We start from the raw sequence: 17,078 nt of genomic DNA, 5'->3' as shown, positions 1-17,078 counted from the left end.
TCCTGGTTCAGGATCTGGTTCTGGAAAACTTGAAGCGTTCTTTTACCCCCAGCGGCGACAGACAGGACAAGCTTTTGGCCTCGAACTGCTTCGGGTCCACAGTGTTTGCAGGAAGCGTGCACGTAGTTCAATCCGGACCCACCAGCACTATCGCACACACATGCACACACATACACACACATACACACCCATACACACACACACACACCCTTTTCCCCATCAGCCCCTCCCCCTCTCCTCCCCCATCATTTCCACTCCTCCTCCCCCAGATCCCCCTCCCCCCATCCACCCGTGGGCTGCCTCTTCCGCCCGAAGCGGAACCCGAATCCCCCCTTTTCGCGGCTGAAAGCGTGGAGCCCCCCGGCAATGGAGGTCAGGGCCTCCTTCCCCTTCCCTCCGTCCGCGTCCTGATCCCTCCTCTCCGGGTGGCGACGGCCCGCCGCCAGGGGTCCCGCCGGGGGGTCCTCCTCACCCCAGTTGGCGTCCACCGGGGCCGCCCGGAGCCGCAGCAGGACCCGGACCCGGTCCCAGGAGCCGGGGCGGTCCAGCGGGGGGGGCGCGGCGTTGGGTAGCTGGGGATATGAGGTGACGGTGCAGGGGTTGGGGGTGAGGAGGGTGAGGCACAGGAGGGTGAGCAGCGGCTGGGGTGAGCAGGGGTACAGCAACCGGGTCCTCATCTGGTGAGTACAAGTACTGCGTTAATGTACTGAAGTACCTTTGTCAAGTATCTGTACTTGCTTTCCAATCAGTTTCGGAAACTAAACTCAAATACATTACAACCAAATATCCATCATTTTGACTATGATATTTCAAACACAATTCATTTGGATTATAAAGTAAAATCTGGATATATATATACACAGTGTATATATATGAAGTGTGTATATATATATATATATATATATATATATATATATATATATATATATATACACACACATTATATGCAGATTTTTCTATGAATTTTTTCTTCTACATATATCAACATCAGGGAATGGATCTATTCTCATCTTTGTCCATATAATTTTGAATCAGTAGTGTAGTATTCTGTTATATTAGGACACTGGACATGACAATTACTTTTTACTTTGACTCAAGTGGAAATGTCACTGTGGTACTTCCACTTCTCACAACTGTACATTTTGTTTGTAAAATTCTGAGTACTTCATTAGCACAACGAGGAGAAGCCTCTGTTCCCTTCTTTACTCCTGGGATGCGTTTCATAAAGCTTTTCAATAAACCCGCTGGGATAAGCCCCGCCTCATCTGGGATAAGGCCCGCGTCCTCTTGATAAGCCCCGCCTCCTACGGGATGTGCCCCGCCTCCTCAGCCGTGAAGCATCTCCTTGTCGGTAGTTAGAGACAAGTTTATTTATTGTTTTTTTGGGCTTAAAAGTTGATTTAAAATCACTGATTTAAATCACTGAGATCAAACACTGATTTAATAATAATAAAAAAATGATCATAATACATTTACATTTAGTCATTGATCAGACGCTTTTATCCAAAGCGACTTACAATTATTCAAACACCGACGGACGCAGCCATCAGGAGCAATTAGGGGTTAAGTGTCTTGCTCAAGGACACTACAGCATGCAACCAGGAGGAGCCTGGGATCCAACCAGCAACCTTTGGATCACTAGACCACCAGCTCTACCTCCTGAGCTACCGTCCCCTAATAATCATAACAATGATCATCGGATGTCACCATAAATCAATTAGTCTCTTTTTAAATAAGAATCAATTGTCTTTTTTTTTTTCGCACATTGTAAACGCGATATAAAGGGAGCTCCTTCCTTCTCCCTGACATACTATGGGATGCAAAACCCAGACGCAGTTCATCTGACGCCCACTAGGGGAGAATCCGACCGTTGGATGTGGCTACGAATTTGGTGTGAAGCAAGCTTTAAACCTGCAACTAACCCGACATTTTTGGGTAATGATGGGTCGTCACACCCACCCCCCATTTGCTTTTTCGTGTTCTAACTGCTCTGTACTTTCCATGTTACCATATAAGGTCATGTTGTTTGGTGCCATAGCCAGTGCCTGGGCTCATGTGTGGGTGCACACGATGTTCCCCGGAATTTCCCGAACAACTAAATCAAGCATCAGGGGGGATTCACACGTGTCATAGGCAGGTCACGACATTCCCTTTGTATGGATTCATATTCATTTCAACACGTATAACGTCGTTTTGAGCTACTTTTAAAGCCAAAAGACGCGTATTCTAAGCAGATTTGGCAACTCTGGTGCGGACCTGCTGTTGCAAACTTTTACTGGAAGAAACCAATACCACTGGGGAAGGAGGTGTGGGACTTTTTGAGGTATGACATTACAAGGAGAATACACTTTACTCATAATAAAAGATGATCATAACTGCATATTGTAAAAAAAATTATAGTAATAAAATAAAATAAAAATGTATAAAAATCCAGTCACCAATAATCTGACACCCCCCAGCTAGAATGGGCTTGGAGCCCCTGTCAACAGGTACAGGAGCAGGAAGTTAAATTGGTTTGTTTTTTTTGTGTAAGGGAAATAAAGATGTTTAACAAGACCACCCCGGCTCACAGACGCCAACCTGTTGTCTTTATAACCGAAATAATCCAAAGATCACGTCTGCAGGTCTGCAGCCAGAGGAAACATGCTCAACAAATCCATTTCCGTAAAAAGGCTTGGCCATATATTTAAATGTGTACGGTCTATAGTACATATGTCCATAAAAATGTGTAGCTGTGGTCTGGGATTGAGGTTAGGCTCCTTTAAGAGCGTTACAGTAAAGTAATTGTGTTTCCTGAACATTGTACACTGTTCTAGATGTTCTAATCGACAGTGAGAATATCCACATATAAAAAAAAATCTATATATATATTGTGCGTAAATATCATATGGAAGCAACAGTCGTCATCCCCAAAATGTCGCCAAATTCGGTCAAAAAATATTTGATACTGTGGTATTTGATTTTGTCAATATTGTCCAGCCTAACTCATATTAAAATATCTTTTCCCCAAAAAACAGCATTTAACTCAACTCCAGGCTTGGATCAAGGTGCTTGAACAGACTCTTCTGACGTCACTACAGCAGTCAGAAACATTCAGTATGAATTTCAATTCTGTTTTTCTCACGCTGACGTGCTGCCCACCGGCTCCAACATCTCCAGGAGCCTCAATAAAACATGCATCCTCACCATCACCGCTTGGCTTCTTTTTCCACTCACACTCTCGTCAACTGGTTCAGGATTAGAATCTGAGTATTTTCATTGCACCAGGAATTTGTGGCGGTAAAGGTTGGTGAATTGCCGTAAAGACAATCAGAATTAAAAACTGGAAAAAAAACAAACAAAAAAAAACGTCCAAAAAAATAAAGTAGACAGTAGTCAAATTTACAAAATAGCCACATAGATAACAGAAATAGACAATTTAAGATTCAAAAAAAAATTACCAAATGTACAAAAATAGCCAAATAAACAAAATTTGCGAAATTAACAAAGATGGCAAAATACACAAAAATAGCCAAATATAAAAGCAGACAAATATATAAAGAAAATAGACAATTTAAGATGAAAAAAACAGCCATATGTACAAAAATAGTCAAATACACAAAAATAGGCAAATATACAAAACAGAAAAATATATAAAGAAAATTGACAATTTAAGATAAAAAAAATGTACAAAAATAGCCAAACAAAGAACAAGACTAGTGAGTTAGATTGTATAAGTTAGAGCGCTTTATAACTGGGGCGAGGTGGCTCCTTCCTCGTATAAGCTGTGGGTACAAAATAAAAAATACAGACAGGTTGACTGAAACATAACACCGCCTGGGTCCCGTCGCTCGCCTCACGTTTTGAGTCGTGTGTCCTCTTACCTTTGACGGAGGGCCAGAGCTCTTCAGCTTCCCCCCGCCGGTCGCCAAGCCCTTAAATACCCCGCCGCAGGGTAACCCCGCCCTGCCCGTCCTCCACCCGTCCGTCCGTCCATCCTCCGCCCGTCCCCCTGTCCGTCTGTCCTCCGTCCGTCGGCAAATTGGTCACTCAGCATGAGAGGCGTGACACGGGCGGCTCGTTAGGCCTCGTTGGCGTTCTTCCGGCGTGGAGACGGCTCCACTTCATCCCCAATTAGTGGCGACTGATTAGGGCGGTGTATTCATTGTGATTTTTTATTTTTTTTGGGGGGGTGGGGGGGCAGAGACCGAAGGAGGGCGGGAGTGGGGGTGGGGACGTGCGCTCGCGTCTTGAAGGTCGCGGCAGAAGCGCAAAAACCACCGCCACCGTGGTTTTCTGTGGGCAATTTTCGGAGGCGGAGGCGACGTTTCGCCCGCGTGCGGCGAAAGGGCCAAAGGTGGAGGTTCTCCGCCACAGCTCGAGGGTTTATCCGCAGCTCAGCCACAACCCGACCCTGAGGGTGGGGGAGCTCCCGGTGCGGTTTCCACGTTGCCCGGGGCCAGTTCCACTCCGCGGTCGACCCGAAACCCCTGGAGGGGAATCAGACCCAACGTCGGGTTTTACAACCTCCTGTTTTTACTTTGTTAAAACGTCGAGAACGTGAGAAAAGTTTGAAGGCGCCGGGAAAACAGTTCCAAGCGACGCCGGAGCAACAACTTCAACAAGCTCCTCCGTTGTCCCTGACACGTCGCCGGACGCCGAAGAAAAAACAGACACGGCCGCGAGGGCAAGGGTCCGGCCGTCGGATGCGACGGCGAATGCGATGTGAAGAGGGTGCGACCCTGCGCCGGCGGTTAAAGGGCGTGGCCCGTCGGGGGGGCGTTTCTAAACCACGACTACAGAACAGCCGACCAGCAGACGACCGCCGGGTGGAGCTCGAACCACGGTGCGTTTAAAGCCGTTGAGTCCACGCGATGCTGCGTTCCATCGCAGCAGAAAACTGGAATATCTGGAGCTCGACAGGGGAGGGTAGAATTGGATTTAGGGTTAGGGTAGGGAGAGGGGTTAGGGTTAGGATTAGGTTTAGGGTTAGGGTTAGGGTTAGGGTAGGGAGAGGGGTTAGGGTCAGGGTTAGGGTTAGGGTAGGGGGAGGGGTTAGGGTTAGGGTTAGGCTGGGAGAGGGGTTAGGGTTAGGGTTATGTTTAGGGTTAGGGTTAGGGTTAGGGTAGGGGGAGGGGTTAGGGTTAGGGTAGGGGGAGGGATTAGGGTTAGGGGGAGGGGCTAGGGGGAGGGATTAGGGTTAGGGGAGGGGCTAGGGTTAGGGTAGGGGGAGGGGTTAGGATTAGGGTTTGGGTTAGGGTAGGGGGAGGGGTTAGGGTCAGGGTTAGGGTAGGGGGAGGGATTAGGGTTAGAGGGAGGGGCTAGGGTTAGGGTTAGGGTAGGGGGAGGGGTTAGGATTAGGGTTAGGGTAGGGGGAGGGGTTAGGGTTAGGTTTAGGGTTAGGGTAGGGGGAGGGGTTAGGGTTAGGTTTAGGGTTAGGGTTAGGGTTAGGGTAAGGGTTAGGGTTAGGGTTATGGCCGCCGGGGGCGTGATTCCAAACCAGGGTTTTGCTTTGAAGACGCCTCCACGGTGCAGGTCACACGTCCAGCTTCACATCCCTTCACAAGCCGCACAACAAACACACGGCTGCCACGGGCATCCGGGCAACGCCCCCCCTGCTCAACAGTAGTAGTGACCCAGGGCGACGACGTCTCCCTCCCCGTCTCCCCCCGACTCCCCCCCGTAGGCCAGCGCCGGGGGGGAGGGGGGACGCCCCGACGCGCCCTGGGGGCCGTACTCCAGGAAGAAGCCGTCGCCCGGCGAGCGGGTGAGCAGCGACAGCTGCAGCTGGTCGATGGTGCTGGGGGGGAGGAGGGGGCAGCGGCCGGGGGAGGGCGGGAGGGAGGGGGAGTCGGCCGCGGCGACAATTTGGGCTCTGGAGGCCGAGGAGGGTGAGACGGTTGGAGGCTCATCACTGCAGAGAGAACGCCTCAGCTTGGCCCGGGCGTTCTGGAACCACACCTAGTGTGTGTGTGTGTGTGTGTGTGTGTGTGTGTGTGTGTGTGTGTGTGTGTGTGTGTGTGTGCATCCCAGGTGAGAAAAAAAGGACAGTGAGAGAGTTACAAGAAAGGTAAAATAATGGTCTGGAACGACTGGTAAACGACTCTTTGAAACGACTGGAGAGACAGAGACGATAATAATCGAAATAATTCTTGAGGATTCGATTCACGTGGAAGAAAAGACGTTTGGTACAAGTCGAACGTGACTCATTAACACGTCGCGTTCCACCAAAATAAATAACTGACAAAATGTAGTGATCCCTGTGGGAATTCCATCCACAACCCCGCCCGACCGCACTCCGCCCCGCGCCACCCAATGGGTATGGCCAGATTCAGACTCACTTCAACCCTGTGTGGTCTGCACCGACCGAGTCACAAAGTCACAGAGTCACCGAGTCACAGAGTCACTTGAAAGATTGGTATTTGATTGGTTATGATTAAACTAGACACGCGAGGAAGAAAATTATTTGAAATCAATATTCCATGTGAATATAGGAATTTATGAAATGTGACACACCTTACATGTTACCATCACATTTGTATATTGTAAACTTTGTACATTCTCTAAACATTTGACTATTTCTATTTGGTATTTTTTTGGCTATTTGTGTTTATATATCAATTTACTTTTTTAATGTACTTTCACTTGACTCTCACTTGATTTTATTTTATATGATGATTTTTTTTGGGGGGGGGGCACCCACCTGCAGGACCCTCTTGGGCAGCCCGGTCTTGTGGGCCAGGCAGGTCCAGTCCTTCCCGTCCGGGTTGTGCTTTTGGGCGAAGTAGGACTCGAGCGCACGGAGCTGCTCGCTGCGGAAGCACGTCCGGATCCGTTTGGTCTGCCGACGGGCCTCCACCTCCACCTCAACCTCCGCCCCCCCCGCCGCCGCCGCCCCGTCGTCCATTCGCGGCTCTGGGCTGCTCACAGGCTCCTCCCCCTCCCCTGCGAACAGGAAGTGAGGAAAAAAGCCGAAGCAGAAATCGTTGCTTTCAGTCTTTGGGTCATAAACCTGGCAGGAAAATGTCAAACACCTAAACTTTGACATTATGACTTCATTGTTTTCTCAACGCTGCAATACGGTGTTTGTGCTCCACCCGAATGTGGTAATGAATGATGCCTTCATGTACTAGGACCACGTCACCTTGACTCCACCCGACTCTGGTAATGAATGATGTGGTCATGTACTAGGACCGCGTCGCATCGACTCCACCCGCCTGCGGTAGTGAATGATGCGTTCATGTGCTAGGACCGCGTGGGAAAACTAAAAGCTGTCAAATTGTAAACAATCGCAGAAAGACGTCGACGCTTTTCAGATTTCATGGAGCCCTAACCTGTCGGAAATTGGATCAGAGGAAAGAAATCACGGCTAACATAACGTACGTTCCATTCCTCAACGTCCACGGGTTACGTCCTTATTGACCCGCACCAGACCAAACGTCCGCTCACGTCACCGTGACTTCAGGTTGCAGGTTGCAACAGTGACAAGGTTTGGTTTTAAGGCAAAAATGGACGGTTTAAAAAACAAATAAATCATCAACGCCACGAGACAAAAAGAGAAAAAGCATTAAAACGCGATGAGCCATTCCATAATAAGTCAACGGGTAGAACCATGATATGGACGACTCCCAATTTAGCAGCTAATTCTAGAACCGGTCCCATCCTTCATCAATATCTTCTTTGAGTAAAACATTGCAAATGTCACGCTGCTTGGAAAGATGAGAAGCCCAGACATTGTCGCTTCTGGTGAAACAGCTACATATCACACGACGCTTATGAACAATGATTTTTTTGACAACTGAGTCCAAGTGAACGTAAGTGGCGGTGGAGTTAAAAACTCAACTCGCTCGAGTTGTTGTTTGGGAAATGTTTTCACTTCCACTCGTTGGCGTCTCGTCATTGTCAAAGTCCAACAAGTTCGTTAATGACGATAAACGACTTTCACTCACTGTCTTTCATAGTTGGTTTCAGGTCGGTATCATGGGATGGATGAGCGTGGCCGTTGCTGTGGTAGTGTGATTGGCAGTAGAGGTTGTGTCCCCGCATGCAGTACAGGTTTCCAGGCAACAGAGTGACGTCACACTCCTGCAGCAGTTACAAGAGAGACAATAACTTTACTCATAAAGAAATGCAGCACGGTGAGGGAAACGTGAAGCACCAGAACTGAAATGGCTTTGCCACGTACACACCGTCAACTTAACATGACACAGTTTAAACACCTTTTCGATTTACTGATTCTGAAGGTTTCTTTCTGCTCAAAAGATTCTGTTTCATCGTGAGAAGTGTATACTTCCCATGTATTCAAAATGTAGTTGTTATTATTATTGTTATTATCATTATTATAATAATAATAATAATAATAATAATTATTATTATTATTATTATTATTATTATTATTATTATTATATTATTATCATTATTATAATTGTTATAATTTTTATTATTATTGTTATTATTATTATTATTATTATTGTCCTTCTTCTTATTATTATTATTAAAATTGTTATAATTTGTATTATTATCATGGTTATTACAGAACAAAATACAATACAGACACAATAGAGAGTCATACTGTAGAGAATAGAGACAAACTCTGGGCAGCGGTGCCAAATTTCACAGCGCTACTCTTCCCACAATCGTTAAGCCACATAGACGCAACATACATCAAGTAATCCAGTCGACAGCAGAAAAACACAATATTGCTTAAATAAGTTATACTAGACAAGCACAACAAAATGAAAAAGTCTCACCTGGCATGAGAAGCACTCAGGGTGAAAGGTCAATTCACCGGACCTCATCACCATGGCAGACGATGGGATAGGCTGTGAGCACCGAGCACATCGACCAATCCCAAACAACCTAGGAAGACCAGGAAGAGAAGAACTCTGCTCACTCAGGTGTAGAGTAGAGTAGAGTAGAGGTAGAGGCAGGGTAGGGTAGAGGTGGGGTAGAGTATGCTAGAGTAGAGGTGCGGTAGAGTATGCTAGAGTAGAGGTGGGGTGGAGTATGCTAGAGTAGAGGTGGGGTAGAGGGAGAGAAGAGGTACAGAAGAGGTAGAGTACAGGGGAGCAGAACAGAGGTAGAGTAGAGGGGAGGAGAGGTAAAGTAGAGAGTGGTAGAGTCGAGATAATGTAGAGTAGAGGTAGAGGTAGGGGGGAAAAGCTGTAGGGGGTTGTAGAGTAGGTGAAGGTAGGGCAGAGTCGAGGTAGGGTAGAGTAGAGGTAGGGCAGAGTAGAGGTACAGTAGAGGTAGAGTAGAGGTAGGGCCGAGTAGAGGTCGGGTAGAGTAGAGTTGAGGTGGGGTAGAGTAGAGGTAGAGCAGAGTAGAGTATAGGTAGGGTAGAGTAGAGGTAGGCTAGAGTAGAGTAGCGGTAGAGTAGAGTAGAGTAGGGTAGAGGTAGGGCGAGTAGAGGTAGGGAAGAGTAGAGGTAGGGTAGAGGTAGGGTGGAGTAGTGGTAAGGTAGAGTAGAGGTAGAGTAGAGTAGAGGTAGAGTAGAGGTAGGGTGGGGTAGTGGAAGGGGAGAGTAGAGGTAGGGTAGAGTAGAGGTAGGGTAGAGTAGAGTAGAGGATGAATAGGGTAGAGGTAGGGCAGAGTAGAGGTAGGGTAGAGTAGAGGTAGGGTAGAGGTAGGGTGGAGTAGTGGAAGGGGAGAGTAGAGGTAGGGTAGAGTAGAGGTAGAGTAGAGGTAGGGTGGAGTAGTGGAAGGGGAGAGTAGAGGTAGGGTAGAGTAGAGGTAGGGTAGAGGTATTGTGGAACACTGGCTGTGCCTCTAAAGCAGGGCACCTGCAGTAGTCCTGCTGGCAGTATATGTTCCCATCCCTCCAGAACAGCGATGGATGCTCCTGCAACTGGCAGTGGCACTGGCTGCAGCGCAGACACGCGTCGTGCCACACCCGGCCGGCTGCCAACAGGAAGTAGCGCTCGCACACCTGCTCACCGCAGCCGGCGCACGTGATTGGTTCCTGCAGGGTTGGAAGGGGTGGAGTCTGGGGTACAGGGCAATGGGGGCAGTAGGGATATGGATGGTAAGACTTGGTCAGTTGTTTAATGCTGGCCTGACACCAAACGACTCTTAAAGTGATTTCACTTTCGCAGAAAAATTTCCAATGTCAGCATATAATCATAGGCGTTTTTACCTCAGTTGGCGCGCGCCATCTCCATCGTTTGGTGTAACGTGCTCATAAAACTCATTCCGAACTGTCTTTAGTCAGTCCTTTTCTCATCTTTTCTCGTCCTGTGTGGCCCACACAGGACGTAAAGGAACACCTTAGAGGCTCAGCTTTAATTTTACGACGCAGTGAGGCACTTTGGACTGGGTTTACTGAATACTGCAGTGTTTCCCAACCGTTTCCTGCCATGGCACACTTGAAATTAAACAACGCCACGGCGACACCACTTCAACCACTAAAAACCTCTGAAACATGTGGAACTGCGCTTATTATTATGGCCTTCTCTTAGTGATGCAGGACTCACAAACGATTTGTTCGTAGCGAACAGATCTTTTTAATGCCTCAGGAGGCCTCACTCCTCAAAAGAGTGGGCGAGTGAGCCTTTGACTCACAAACTTGAAATGATTACTGACAATTAAGTCCAATGGAAAACAGGCCGATGCATTTGGTATAATTCACACTGAATGGACCCTTTGATTCCACCAAAGTAAATGATTTGGACAAGACGGAGCCAAACCGACACTTCCTCCTCTCGTTCATCGTCCAGGAAGTCCTCCCTCGCTCAGCGCACATCGCACCGACTGAACCAAACAAACCAAGAGGAGTCGGACAAATGGAACGAGTCTTTTTACTGAGCGACTCGTCAAGAACCAAATCTCAAAAAAGAGTAGAACCTTTCATCATTACAAACGGTCGTGAAACTTGTTCTGATGAACACAGAGCTTCTGTTCGGCTGGAACTGATCAGTTCCATGGATTAATGTAGCCTGGCAATTTGTATCTTGCAACACAAGTTTCCACGTCACAATTCACAAGATCACAATTTCCATTCTATATTTTCGGGAATTAGAAAAATGTTTGCGGCACCATCCGGTGCCGGAAAAACAATGTACAGAAAGTAAAACTAGCACAACAACGTGTTGACCCACACACACACACACACCTCGCCCACGTCCTCCAACTCGCCCGCGCCGGTGGCCGACTCTGCCCGACCCGGGCCGTCGCCATGGTGCCCGCCGTACAGAATGTCCTCCAGGACGCTCTCCTGCGACGACGTCATGATTGCCCTTGACTTCTCACACCTGAGGAGGATGGGGGATAATTACCAGACACTTGAAAATCAACAGCCATCAGAGAGCTAAAAATCAAGACGAAGACGACCGGTGTTTATCTGTTTATCTTGTATCTATACTGCTCCAGGGACAATTTTTAAGGATTTCACCAAAGACTTAAGAAGGTTTTAAGACTTGCATATCAAAGTTCTCTGTCCTGAAACGTATAAAGAATGTTACACTCAATTGATATGAAATGTGTTCTCTGTGACTTCACAGTGAGAAAATGTCCTACAAAACACTAAAACATTTGTTCAGACACAAATAAAATCATTTAATTACATCAAACAAAGAAGGCGCTGAAGTTTAAGGTCCACGATGGTGGACGGTGGACCTGTCTGGATCCATCAGTTCTACCTGCAGAGTTCCACAGGACTTCCTGTATCATTGTTCATAGCTTTCCCTCTTTTCTTCACCTTTTCCTCCATCAACATGTTCTCCACCCTGTGTCTCCTGGATTCTCCTGCACTGGAGTTCAAGAGCCGCCCCGCGGACCAGTACTTGTATTACTACTCCACTACTCCTCTAGGACCCTGGACTCTAGAACCCTGGATGGAACAAAACTCTTCTTACCAAGTTCCCCAGAAGGCTGCTCCAGGTGGTTTCTTGTCAAAGCAACAGGTTCCTGAAGTTTGAGACCTTCTCAGCGTCGTGGTCCACGCCTCCCTACAGGGGCCCGGTCCTCCTCGTGGTCCACTTCTGGAGACTCAAACCCATCCCCCCTGAAGACCTCCTTTCTTCCCAGAGAGCCCTCACGAAACCCTCTACCAGCTCTGGATCTTCCCAAGGTTCTTCTCTCGCTGGTGCTGCCTCAGACTGAAGTGCTGCTTTTGGACGTTCTACCAGAACGTTCTCCCCCTATCCCCCGGGAGCGCCGTTCCTCCAGATCCAGGATCAGATCCCCAGCTCCTGCTGGGCTGCTATGCTGGACCCCCGGGACCAGATCAGCCGACCCTGGATCAGGAACCCTCACCCGCCCCTCGCCGGTTGCCCCCGGCGACGTCCCAGCACACCTGTAAACAGGAACCCCGAGGGGTCTCCAGCAGCAGGTGAGGACGCTTCTGATTGGCTGCTGCTCCACCCAAGGGACCAATTATAGGACGAGTTGTTTAAAGCCACACCTGGGGTCAGGGCTGGGTTTAAAGATCTATTTTCACCAGCTTCTGATCACAAAACCCTAAAAGGTAGAACTGCAATCAGAAAATGTGGAATTTGAAAATAAATCAAATGATAAGCATTATATATATAATAACATTTTAATCAGGTTTTAAAAATATATATTTGGTTTTGCACTGGACAAAAGTCAATACGTCAATTTCAGACGCAAAATCTGCAGACAATAGTTTTACCTGATTTTCCATATTATTGAAAACCGTAATAGTAATGGGAACATTTAAGGCCTGTATTTTTCCTTTCTTAAATTTATGTAAGATAAGGGATAGTCATAGTTCAGTAAATCGTAGTTCAAAATACATTAATCTAAGATTAAAACTAAGTGGAGATGTGCTACTGTACACCACTTAAATGTAATCCTAGATGAGTAACCCTTAGATTAATGAATTAAACCAAGACTTAAATCTGGACTTGAGCCAGGATGTGCTAGGCTAGGCTGCTGTAAGGGTCGAACCATCACACCAAACAGTCGGTTACGATTATCCCAATGAGCTCACATTATTACCAACAAAACGATTCCTTCAACGCTGTCATTGGCAGTAACCGTATTTCCTCAAATCGTGATTGGGGCTTTTATGTGCCTTAACGGCCGTCTGGCTGCCTTTTAATTGATTGTCTTAACACCTGGGTTGGCATCAAGTACACTGCACTTGGCTGGTTTAATTCCTTCCTTTTAGAAAGAACCCTTGAAGTCTCCATAGGTAACTACTCATCCTTTACAACTGAAATTACCTGTGGTGTACCGCAAGGTTCCATTTTAGTCCAATTTTATTTTCCATCCAAGTGCTGCCTCTTGGCCAAATTATCCAAAGACACAATCTCTTTTGATTCCTATGCAGACGACACACAGATATACCTTCCCTTGAGAACTGGTGACCCAAACTGCTGTTGGAGATTGCCTCGATGATGTAAACTGTTGGATGGCACAGAATTTTCTTCAGCTCCATAATTCAATATAGAATAGAAATAATATTGGTCACTCCCCAAAATTCTACCAGTCAAATTGAGAGTGGCCTTGACACTCTGTCTGCAAATGTGGAGTCTGTTGCCAGAAAGTTGGGAGTTCTGTTTGACTCTGACCTTAACTTTGAACCACAGATTATAATAAATAGGTGCCCAGTCCTGCTTCTTTCAACTGAGAAAATCAAAGCGATACTATCACACGGCGACCTGGAAAAGCGAACCCACGACCTAATTTTCTCACGACTGGACTACTGTAAGTCCCTCTTTTCTGGCACCAACCAAAAGTCACTCCCCGCCTCCAACAAGTTCAGAACGCAGCGGCTGGGCTTCTCACCGGTTCTCAAAGACGACATCACATCACCCCAATCCTGGCTTCTCTCCATTGGCTCCTGTTTGGTTCAGAATGGATTTTAAGATTTAACCGATCACTTTTAAAACACGTCTGACTCTACATAAGCTACATAGCAGATGTGTTGACCCCATATGAGCCAGTACGCAGCCTCAGATCCTCAGGTGGGCGGGGCCCTCCTGGCTGTTCCAAATCTAGACCCAAAACTAAAGCTGCCGTATCTGCCTGAGCTGAGTCAGTGACTCCTTTGAAATCACTCCTCAAAACCCATTTTTATAGATCTGCTTTTATGTGATCTGGCCCCCTTTCTTTATCTATTTATTAATTTATTATATATTTTTTTCCTTGTATTTCTATTTCTTGTTATCATATTGAATCAACTTTTTTGTTTGTCTCTTTATCCACTTTTACAATTTAATGAATGAATTTAATTGCTGTTCCTTCGCCTTTTAATTTCAAGATCTGAACACTCTGCTTTTATTTCTCTGTCAAAGCACTTTGTGAACTCCGTTTTTAAGGGTGCGATATAAATAAAGCTATTATTATTGTTTACTGGTTATGTGAGTACCAGTTTATATTTGAGGAGATACGATATATATAAAACATGCTTTGAATGTTGCGGCTCTGGAAAAAAAGCCGTAATGGGAGGTTAAAGTCCGTCCCGATATGTGGAATGCCAGGAGAACCTCAGCACTCCCAAAGTGCTTGGGATGGACGGCAGGACCGTGGACGGTGCAGGTCGGCAGGTAGGGTGTGGTGGGGGAAAGTCATTGCTTATCACTATCATCATTCCCAGCTGCTTGGTTCCCTGAGAATAGCACCTGGCAGCTGACTGCAAGTGACCCGCTTACCTGCACACTGACCAGGGAAGTGAGGGATCGGGAGGCTCTGGGTCGGGTCGAGGAGGACCTGACGTGTGGATGAGGAGGAAGGTTTGGAATTCTGTATATTGCTACGCCGGTTTTTTGGCTTACTATCAGCCTGATTAAATTACACTGACTTTGGATTCCGGACATCGGGACTCAACAGGTATAGGAGTGGGTTCTGTGGGGATATGGACTGACGGCCTGTGTGGGTCCGGAACAATATTCATACAGTGCACCTTCCCAACCCCGACAGGACGGCAGGGAGGGGGGCAGATGTTAACAACAACAGTATGGAGTTCAGTGAGGAAAAAGGAAAAAGGACTGAGCTAGTTCTGGTGGAACAGAGAGTGAGGGGAGGGAGGGTCACGCCAGAGTTTTAGAAGATTGTTACCTGCTTATCGGCTGCGATCCTGAAGCGCAGATGGGGAGGGCAAAGAAATTCAGTAATGTTGAAATAGTCAAAGTAGTCAAAGTGGTTAGGGTGGCGAGGAGAGGGCTGATGGTTGCAAGGGGGTCATGTCCGGAGTACCTCTCAGTGTTGGTATGAAGGAACTAGTGGAGAACCTCAGTTCGGTGAAAAGTGCCAGAAGAATGACAAGGGGAGCCAAGAAAATGGAGATGGAAAACATTTTGGTGGAGTTTGAGACAAAGGTTCTCCCAAAGGAGCTACACTATGGATTTATCAGACACAGTGTAAGAGACACCAAAACCTATGAGGTGCTTCAACTGTCAGGAGTTTGGGTGTGTGGCTCAGGTGTAGAAAGGAAAGAGAATTCTGTGCTGCATGTGGTGGGGATCACGTGGAGAGGGAGCGAAGCCAAAGTGTTGTACGATAACTGTGGAGGGAACCACAGTGTTGCCTTTTGGGGATAAAATTGAAGGAAAACGTTTCCTATGCAGAGGCAGTTAGGAGGGCCAGACAGGAAAAAACAGATTAAGGACGGAGAACATGAGAAAGCGGAAAATACAGAAGGACAGCAAAAGCAGAGAAATGTTTGAGGCGAAAAGAAGAAACTGGTGACATTCATAGCAGGGACGATGGATGCGGATGGTGTGAGTTCCCTACAGAGCACCAGCCGTCAGGAGTGAACAGGAGTACGTGGCGCTAGAAGTGTGGGGTGAGAGGAAAAAGGTGGTGGTCACAAATCACTACAAGACATGAAAAAGGCTGGAGTTAAACAAGTGGCAGGATAAATAATGTTGTGTGGTTTGGGGATTTTAATGAACATAAACACATCGTGGGGGAGTGAGAGAATGGATAATAATGGTCGACAAATACGTAAAAGAGTTATTGGATGGAAAAAACCTCCTCAAACAATGGAAATAAAACAAGGATAGATGTTAGCACCAGAAAGGAGTCTGTGCTTGATCTCACGCTCCTTTCCAAAAATATGGCACCGGTGTGGGATTGGAAAGTGTATCAAGAAGGAACCATAGGGAGCCTTCTGTAAAGTCCACATCTCTACATCACTCACCACAGAAGACAGGGGAGGGAAATGGACGTTTGAGGAGGCAGAAATTTCAGAAAGTAAGTGATGGCGGCACCAAGCATGTTGGCACCAAGGAGAAAGGAAAGCACTGAGGACGGACAAAATGTCCCATTTAGCGTGGGAGGATTAAGTAAGGCGCTGGCTAAAACTGGGAAGACCGCACCAAGGAATGATGAAATATGAAGTATGGGGGGACTGAATAAATGTTGATCGCTATTTAATAAAGTGTGGGAAGAGGGGGGAATCCCAGAGATTTGGAAGGAAGCGGTAGTTTTTCCGATAAGGAAACCTGGGAAAGATCCCAGTAAGCCAACAAACTACAGGCCTGTTGCCTTGACATCAATTATCTGTGATGACCCTGACATCAATTAGTCCATGACCCAGTTTTCAACTGGGTCATGGACTTTCCGAGCGGAACATCCAACCAGGACGAAATACGATCAGAACCGTCGAGCAAACACGATGCAGAGTATGGAACACCTCAGGGCAGTGTTGTAAGTCCCATCTTTATTTTCTGTATATAAATGGATGTGGGGGAGGTCCCTGCTTGCAGATGACAGAGCTGAGTGGAAAAAAGGGAGGAATGTGGAACATATAGTTAAGAAAATATAGGATGGGATTCATCAAGCTGAAATGTGGGGGGCGAAATGGGGATTTCAATTTTCAGTGAAGACGACAAAAGTTATGATCATCACAAGAAATAAACTCAGGGAAGGTCTCAACCTGAGCTTGTATGGAAGTAACTTGGAGGGAGTTGGAACTTTTCATTTTTTTGGACGTGTATTTTGACCCGAGCTTCACATGGAGAGAGCATATTTGTAATGTGTAGGATAAGTGTCTTCCATCATTGAAACATCTACAGTATCTGTAGCTCTAATAAGATGGAGGCTGGACTATGGTAGTGTGGTGTATGGATAGGCAGCAGAATCTGTGCTGGCGGGGCTGGATGTGATACAGGCCCGGGCTCTTTGTGAGTGCG

The 17,078-nt window shown here is 46.9% G+C and overlaps 1 protein-coding gene across 1 annotated transcript; it reads right to left on the bottom strand.

Moving 5' to 3' along the window:
* Positions 1–5,598: 5,598 nt before the first annotated feature.
* Positions 5,599–11,206, bottom strand: LOC307241772 (LIM/homeobox protein Lhx9-like; the record flags this gene model as incomplete). The annotated part of the gene is made up of 7 exons (XM_080015996.1): positions 5,599–5,779; positions 5,888–5,940; positions 6,683–6,924; positions 7,929–8,064; positions 8,730–8,838; positions 9,762–9,940; positions 11,090–11,206. 7 exons carry the CDS (start codon positions 11,204–11,206, stop codon positions 5,599–5,601), a joined length of 1,017 nt encoding a protein of 338 aa, XP_079872122.1.
* Between the last annotated feature and the right edge of the window lie 5,872 nt (positions 11,207–17,078).

Source organism: Zeus faber (assembly GCF_960531495.2).
Source record: "Zeus faber genome assembly, chromosome: 1".
Taxonomy (NCBI): Eukaryota; Metazoa; Chordata; class Actinopteri; order Zeiformes; family Zeidae; genus Zeus; species Zeus faber.
The sequence above is the reverse complement of the archived record's forward strand: the minus strand, read 5'-3'. Positions and strand labels throughout refer to the sequence as shown.